The sequence below is a fragment of the Myripristis murdjan genome, chromosome 13 (genome assembly GCF_902150065.1).
Source record: "Myripristis murdjan chromosome 13, fMyrMur1.1, whole genome shotgun sequence".
Lineage (NCBI taxonomy): Eukaryota > Metazoa > Chordata > Actinopteri > Holocentriformes > Holocentridae > Myripristis > Myripristis murdjan.
In genome coordinates, this window is record NC_043992.1 from 7,554,953 (window position 1) to 7,563,880 (window position 8,928).

An 8,928-nucleotide genomic window follows, 5' to 3' on the forward strand; every position below is an offset into this window, starting at 1 on the left:
AACTGACGAAGCTTCCTGAAGAAGTGAAACATCTTCAAAAACCTGCGATCAAGTACAGTACACCTTGATTTTTACCTTACTTGACTGTGTGTTGATGTGTTCCACATCAGTCAGTGCTGGTTTGTTGGCATTTCATGCAGATAATCATCTATGGGGGAAATGAATGCAGTTTTCTCAAAGCCCTCAAAATAGGTTAGAACATTCTGGTGTTTGTTTGTTTGTGACAAAAGACAGATGTTTTGCTTATTTTTTAGAACCTGAAAGTGATTGGTGTAATTTAAAAAGCCAAACTGTGAACGGCTAAGGGGTTAGCCACCTGTGATGACCCGTATTACATTTACGATGTCGTGCACTGCACATATTGAACAGCATCTGAACAAATAAATCCACCTACTCACATTTTTACTTGCACATGTACCTGTAAACCCAGTATTGAGCTAGAAGGATTCACATGTAAAATGTAGCAGGCAAAGCAATGCCAGTCAAAGGCCACCCAACTGTATGCATGGAATTTCCTCAGCAGTGCAGTTATTTATTAGCAAAATAATAATTTTTGTTGAAAACGCCCACAGAATTTAGTGAATCAGTGAATTCAGTGAGTCAAGGGGACAGAGGCTGCCCTCAGAGACCTAGGGGATGAACTACCCCTGAAGGGCTCAGGCGGCTTTATTTTCTGAGGGTGTACATCACTTCCTTCACTATGCTCGTCAGGGATGCATCAGGACGCATTACAAATAATACATGGTCAAATGTGTCTCAGAACCATCGGCAGGTGCTTTGAGTGATGGGATCACAATGCGCCTTTTGTGGTCATTTTCACTTTCTTCTGTTTTTCCTCTGAGGGACCAACGATCAATCAATGGCGACTCCAGTAGTGCTGCTCTTCCGAGTTCTGGAGGATCTGGGAGATAAAGAGCTAAAATCATTCAAGTGGTTCCTGCAGCAACCAGGAATCCTGAATGACCTCCCGGCCATCCCAAAGAGCCGACTGGAGACGGCAGACAGGCAGGACACGCTGGATGAGATGGTCAAGACCTACAGCGAGTACACTGTGGAAGTCACCAAGATGGTTTTGACTCAGATAAACAAGAATGATCTCGTTCTGCAGTTGGCACACTGCCCAAGCCCCGAAGGTAAATCTTGGGAAGGTGTAACCTTCCCAAAAAGGGACATCTCAGAAAGCTGACACATTATCGGATCATTCGCTCTGTGTAGAGGTGAAGCTGCATCATTGTGGTCACTATGTGGTCACTATGGTCCAGACCAGTTGTTCAGTGGTCCCTTGCATGGTCTGTCCATGGTCCTGAAATGGTCCGGACCAAAATGACCACGCAAAGGATCACTGAACAACTGGTCCGGATGGAACATTACCACTGGTTATACTACATGTGGGATTTTGGTGTGGCTGTCTGGTACTGGAAATGAGCAAAAATGATACGAGAATGTTGAGTGGAGGAACAGCAAACAAACCAAAATTCCCAGAAAAGTTAACAGAGCAAAAAAACTGAAGAAAATTTTATCTGCAACAATACTGCCTAATTGCAAGCAGCCATCAAAACCAATACAGCCTCACCGCAAGCTGCCACCAAAAAACAATCCACTTCCTCTGTGCCAGTCTGGCTTTTTATACCTCTTCTGGATCCTCCCTAATTGGACCATTCCATTAGACAGGGGACAAGCAGCCAAAAGAGAGAAACACAATATAGTTCACGTTTCAATCCCTATTGCACTACTGGGGGAAAAAAAGAGAAAAAAACAACAGCATTAATGTGCATCAGTGTTAAAAAATACTGCATTTACAAACATACAAACCTATTTCAGACAAATCTTTCATCTCTTCTGATTGACTAAATGAGTACGAATCAGTGGCCCTACCCAGTACCCAATTTGGGCACAGGTGGCCTGACTCAGCTGATAGCAGGGATTGATCTAAACAATGTAGGGAGTCTAGGAATGGGAAAAGGTTATAGAGGGAACCTTTTCACACTGGACCATAATGACCATGCAAAGGATCACTGAACAACTGGTACGGACCATAGTGACCTCCAGTGCTGCACATGAACTATAGCAATGCTTTATTAAGGAAGTTCCACAAGGGTATTATGGTTATTTCACAGTACCAATGCATGTGTTGTCAAAAACGTGATTTCAAAAGTAATTTCAGAAATTGAAAAGGAAGTCACACAAAAGTACGCAATGAAATTAAGATTTTCGATTGCATCCTCTAATTGATATCATCTGTTGTTGTTTCTTTATTCAGCCATTCTTGCTGACTGCCGGGGAAATCTCAAATTTAACCTGAAGAAGAAGTTTAAGGATTTGTTTGAAGGAATCAAGAAAGCAGGAAAGTCGATACCTCTGAACCAGATCTACACAGAGCTGTACATCACTGATGGAGAGAGTGGAGACATCAATACTGAACATGAGGTCAGACAGATTGAAGCAGCATCCAGGAAACCAGACACAGCAGAAACACCAATCACATGTGAAGACATCTTTAAACCTTTATCTGGAAAAGATCAGCCAAGAACAGTGATGACAAAGGGAGTGGCTGGCATTGGGAAAACAGTCTTAACACAAAAGTTCACTCTGGACTGGGCTGAACACAAAGCCAACCAGCATGTCCACTTCACATTTCCATTCACTTTCAGAGAGCTGAATCTGCTGAGAGGGAACAAGTTCAGCTTGGTGGAACTTCTTCATCACTTCTTTACTGAGACCAAAGAAGCAGGAATCAGCAGGTTTGAACAGTTCCAGGTTGTGTTGATCTTTGACGGTCTGGATGAGTGTCGACTTCCTCTGGACTTCAACAACAACCAGATCCTGACTGATGTTACAGAGTCCACCTCAGTGGACGTTCTGCTGACAAACCTCATCAAGGGGAAACTGCTTCCCTCCGCTCATCTCTGGATAACCACACGACCTGCAGCGGCCAATCAGATCCCTCCTGAGTGTGTTGACATGGTGACGGAGGTGAGAGGCTTCACTGACCCACAGAAGGAGGAGTACTTCAGGAAGAGATTCAGAGATGAGGAGCAGGCCAGCAGAATCATCTCCCACATCAAGATGTCCCGAAGCCTCCACAGCATGTGCCACATCCCAGTCTTCTGCTGGATCACTGCTAGAGTTCTGGAGGATGTGTTGAAAACCAGACAGAGAGGAGACCTGCCCAAGACCCTGACTGAGATGTACATCCACTTCCTGGTGGTTCAGTCCAAAGTGCAGAGTGTCAAATATCATGAGAAACATGAGACAGATCTACACTGGACTCAAGAGACCAGTAAGATGATCCTTTCTCTGGGAAAACTGGCTTTTGAGCAGCTGGAGAAAGGCAAGCTGATCTTCTATGAAGCAGACCTGGCAGAGTGTGGCATTGATGTCACAGCAGCCTCAGTATACTCAGGAGTGTTCACACAGATCTTTAAAGAGGAGCGTGGGCTGTACCAGGACAAGGTTTTCTGCTTCATCCATCTGAGCCTTCAGGAGTTTCTGGCTGCTCTTTATGTATTTGTGACATTCATCAACTCTGGAGTCAATCTGCTGACACAGAAATCAGCCTTCAGGTGGTCTGCACCATTCAACAAGAAAATTAAACTAAAACATCTCCTCCAGAGTGCTGTGGACAAGTCCTTACGGTGTCCAAATGGACACCTGGACTTGTTCCTGCGCTTCCTCCTGGGTCTTTCACTGCCGACCAATCAGACTCTCCTACGAGGCCTGATGACACAGTCAGGAAGTAGCTCACAAACCAACCAGGAAACAATCCGGTACATCAAGAAGAAGATCAGGAAGAGTCCCTCTCCAGAGAGAAGCATCAACCTGTTCCACTGTCTGAATGAGCTGAATGACCATTCTCTAGTGGAGCAGATTCAACAGTACCTGACATCAGGAAGTCTCTCCACAGACAAACTGTCCCCTGATCAGTGGTCAACTCTAGTCTTCATCTTACTGTCATCAGAAGAAGATCTGGATGTGTTTGACCTGAAGAAATACTCTGCTTCAGAGGAGGCTCTTCTGAGGCTGCTGCCAGTGGTCAAAGCCTCCAAGAAATCTGTGTAGGTTAAGAGATAACTGGATATATTAAACACATAACAGGATATTTTCCCCACAAGAGAAACATAAATTTAAATGTATTGTTTCCATCTATAATCCCTCCTCAGGCTGAGTGGCTGTAATCTGTCAGGGAGAAGCTGTGCAGCTCTGGCCTCAATTCTCAGCTCCCAGTCCTCTAGTCTGAGAGAGCTGGACCTGAGTAACAACGATCTGCAGGATTCAGGAGTGAGGCGTCTCTCTGCTGGACTGGAGAGTCCACACTGCAGACTGGAGGCTCTCGGGTGAGGATTCCTCAACCTGCTCAACACATGACCAGTTCAATCCTGATTTACATACAGTCTCCCCTGTAGCCAGCTGTGAGGACACTGAGGTCTGGAGCTTGATAATAATGTCATGTGCAAAAACAACAATCAGAGCTGTATAACTGTATGAATAGTAAGGGTTTGAAAATGTCTCTTTTAAGCGTCTGATGCTGTAGTTTTGAGTGAGTGAGCATGCTGGCCCGGCTCCTCTCATCCAGTACTCATCCCAGTCCTTCCAGTCCTCCACTGTATGTGCTCAAGTGAGTTGGCATTTAAATGTTGTTGTGCTGCTACTGCAGTGATGACAGCAGGCTGGAGCCAGACTGAGTGAAGCTTGCAGTCTCTCTGGCTGAATCCAAATATCCAGACTTCACTTGCAGACTCACAGACTTTGAGGGCGTGTTCCTGGGAAGTCTGCGAGTGCTGAGGGCTTTCCAAATCCAAGTCCAGAGTCCAGAAGGGGCCTCTAGCAGACTTTCTGCAGACCTGCGGAGAGTCTGCTTGGATTGCAGACTTCTCTTGACTTACCCACAAACCATTGCAATATAGACATGACATTAGAGATTTTCCAGTTGCCAACTAAGAAACAAAAAGAATTTATTATGAGTGTCTAAAACAGCCACTGTATTAAAATGTTACTTGAATCATGTAGGCCAGAAATAATATTCAACCACATCATGATGCAGGAATATGTAGAGGTATAGGGTTTAGAGGAATCAAACCAAAATGCATTTTATTATTGCAGCCTGTCCACTCTCACTTTCTCTCCTTTGGGTTTAGAGATTAGACATTGACACATACTATGATGTCATGAAAACATTGTTCTTATATTTGCCTCTTGATGAATACGTTAACCTCATAGGTGTGCATATGGTTCCAATAGATTGTTCTGTCTCTGTCTTGTCACTGTGAAACTGGAGATACTGGAGAATTTGACTGAACCATTTTTGAAATATAACACGTCACCCTCAGTTGTCAACTTGCTGAATGAAACATACAGCAAGCTGCACTTCATCTAGAGACAATGTCAACCTCCCAGAGAGCAATTCTACATCTTACATGTACTAGACTGCTGAATATTTGTAGGCAAAAGTTTAATTTTGCTATAATTTTTGCTTCTCTGTGGTGGTCTTCAAATGGAAATTTGGCAAGGTCGAAATGATCAGTGTCAAAGAAATGGCTACAGCCATGCATACAGCTTCATGTCACTGAACAGATTCCTAACCTGTGTAGGTTTTTGTGAAAACACAAAGCAGATGATGTGGTGGACTGATTGTGTTTGTGATGCTGTGCAGGCTGTCAGGCTGTCTGCTCACACAAGAAGGCTGTGCTTCTCTGGCCTGGGCCCTGAGCTCCAACCCCTCCCATCTGAGAGAGCTGGACCTGAGCTATAATCATCCAGGAGACTCAGGAGTGAAGCGTCTCTCTGCTGGACTGGAGGATCCAACCTGGAGACTGGAGGTTCTCAGGTATGGCGAGACACACACAATGTCTTATAGAGGCCTGAGGAATATTGTTTCATGTTGAATGGTGAATATGAGTGACGTGGTCTGCTAAATCCTTCATAGGGAAGGTTATTTACTGCCCATGTTTCCATCATCAAAGAGAATCTGCTGCTCTGACTCTGTTTCTTCCTCCAGGGTGGACCATGGTGGAGAGCAGTGGTTGAAACCAGGACTGAGGAAGTGTAAGTGTGCATTTAATTCAATTTAATTTAATTCAATTTAATTCATTTAACAGGGACAGTGCACATGAAAAATCGTCTTTAAATGCACCAGAATTTACCAAAAGTCTAGGTTTCATCTGCAGTCCCTGATGTTGCACAGACTCCCTGAATGTAAGAAGTGAAAACAAACACACAAACAAAAAAACAACATAATTATGGAATACATGCTAGATGATAAAGTTATTATCAATACATGCTAACAAGATAGAAGTAAAAGTAATCTGCTACAGTGATATTTGTTAAAATTAAAATTCATTTTTGTCAAGCTGAAATGATTTGATCCAGTGAACTGGACACACACATCTGCATACCTAAGCAGATTTTCCCAGCTAAGGAACTTATATTTCCTTCAAAATGGGCGCTGGTGGAAGTGATGCGGCCTCTTATCAAGAGTCTGAAGTGTTTGTTTCTCTGTAGTGGCTTCAGTGCTGTGGAATCAGCCTGTGAGCAACTTGTTAAAGCACAGCTAATGTGAGAGAGGATCACTGACTGCAGCAACATCTTAGCAGCTTGAGTTGACATGTAGTTCCTCGTGTCCCTGAAATTCAACAAACTCAATTTGACTCGTGGACAGACTTTTTCTCCCCGAGCCTTGAAGGAGAGATCACAGTCGATCGTAATGCTGAGATACTTCAGTTCTGTTGTGACTTGTTCCAACTTCTGTTTGACTCCTGAACACAAAGCAGCAAACATTCAGTTGTTGAGATGGTGCAGCTGCAGACTTTAGCAAATGGTCTAAGCTTTTTTTTTTTTTTTTTTTTTTTTTTTTAAATGTTACAATGTTTAACAATGTTTAAATGTTTTTTTTTTAATTATTTTGACCCAAACAATAAGCTACTTTAAATAAGTTAATTGAAAAGATAAAACTACTAAAGCCACAAAGCCTCTGGCCTGTCAGAAATCAAAGGCCTGATGAGGAGAAAGTGGTTGATTGCAGCAGTAACACTTCTTGTCTGTTCTGCAGGATGAATGTTCCATGGTTTTGAGAGCATAAATATTAGTTTGGAGAAATGTGCAAAATCAAATGAGTCAAACTTCATGTCATTATGTCAGAAACACAAAACAATGAAGCCCTGCAACAACCAGTGTTTCCCTCAACAGCTTCTTCTTCACCAAATTTAACAAACCTGACAACCAATCACAGCTCTTTGCTGCAGTGTTGAACCAATGAGTGAAGAGCTTTAATTTAAGGCTGTAAATGTGGTGTAGTTTGTGTATAAATGGCTCTTCCAGATGTAAAGTGAATTTCCACAGCAGTCCCATATCTAGAAAGAAATGAAATCTATCTGTCTATATGTCTGCCTGTGTCTCTCTGTCTGCCTGTCTGTCTGTATAGATAGATAGACAGACAGACAGACAGACATGTGTGGTGGGGTCCATGGCATGGCCAAGGGTCAATTAACGCAGCAGAACTCAAATTGCATAGCGCATGCATATGAAATATCTATTATACAACACGTAGATCCGAGCGAGCAATCTGATTGGTCAAACGTGTAGAATGTGCTCAAATGAGCATCACAGCATGGCTAGCCATGCTCAAATGAAAAATACCTCATTACTGAAAATATTACTCCGCCTATATCTTATTGCCCGAGTCTGTGTGGTTTCCATGGCAACAACGAAACGTTTCACTGAAACCCGCATCAAAAGCCGCTGTCAACTTTGTTAGCCAGCATATTGGACCTTTTTGTTGTCAATTTTGATTTATTTGGTGACCTAAGTTTGGATGAATGGCTGAACGAGGAAGACAAGACAGAACAGAGAAAGTCGAGATACGCAAGAGTGACAAGTGGAGAGCTGGATCAGCTGGAGAGGTCAGGAAATGAAGCCAGTATGGCCGGTCAATGTCTTGGGCTGTCAAATGTACCACGGACAGTACCTGCCTCAGCAGATTCAGCACCATGGACATTACCCGCTGAGGCTGATTCAGCACCATGGACAGTACCTGTAAGATTTCCCACGGAGATGTGCGGCTATAACTTTGTTCTTGTTATTAATGCATTAATGTTATGAGTTATTAATTAGCCTATTAATTGTTATTAATTTGTTTATTCTTTATAAGCTGTCTAGGCCATTGATTTAATTAATTTGTCAATTTGTTTGCATCTGTACATTGTAATGAACATTGAATAAATCAACACATCTGTGAAAACTGTCATCTTTATTTCAGAGGTAAATTGATACCAGCCTAAAAAGGTGATTAGCAAAAGCCCCCAAAAGGTGGGGTTGAAATGATATAACTGCTCAGCCTTAATGTTACTGCTTACTTGTTACTTTTGCTGCTTAGCCACATTAATTGGAGCTGGCGTTAAATTGGAGTGACACACCCCCAGCTGAAATAAAGCATCTGCCGGTGAGTTTATGAAAAGACAGATGCTTGTTCTGGCGCAGACACTGGAAAGCAGTAGCCTATATTTAAATATAACTTAATATAAGTTTGTTGTCAATAAAAATCAGCTGTGTCGGTGAGTTGTTGTCATGGTACCTGTTAGATTTAAAATGACTGAGAAGTCGGCAGAAGTATAACTATCAGTCCATGAAAAAAAAAATTCCAGCGGATATTCTAGTTAAAACATGATTGAGCTAGCAAAGCAGTTTTGTGTTGCTATGTGTGGTATTTATTCAATTTTGGGGAATCACAATGTCTAGAAAACATGATAAGCTCAAGATGGCTGGCTGACAAGGACTAGTTAACGTCAGATCTCATGTATTTCAGTCACGTCACGCCAATCAATAGATTCACCTGTAGCTATCAACAACATAGGATTTGCAGCATTTGGTTAAAGTAATATCAGGTAAGCCAATAAGATGCAGAATAGCCCAGGAGTCATCACAGAGATTTAATGC

General features: G+C 42.6%; 1 protein-coding gene across 1 annotated transcript; it reads left to right on the top strand.

Annotated features, from left to right (window-relative positions):
• The first annotated feature begins 859 nt into the window (after positions 1 to 859).
• On the top strand, positions 860 to 6,556 carry LOC115370478 (protein NLRC3-like). The gene is made up of 5 exons (XM_030067506.1): positions 860 to 1,133; positions 2,261 to 4,055; positions 4,161 to 4,334; positions 5,651 to 5,824; positions 6,499 to 6,556. The coding sequence occupies exons 1-5, from the start codon at positions 860 to 862 to the stop codon at positions 6,554 to 6,556; spliced, it is 2,475 nt and encodes an 824-aa protein (XP_029923366.1).
• Positions 6,557 to 8,928: the final 2,372 nt, after the last annotated feature.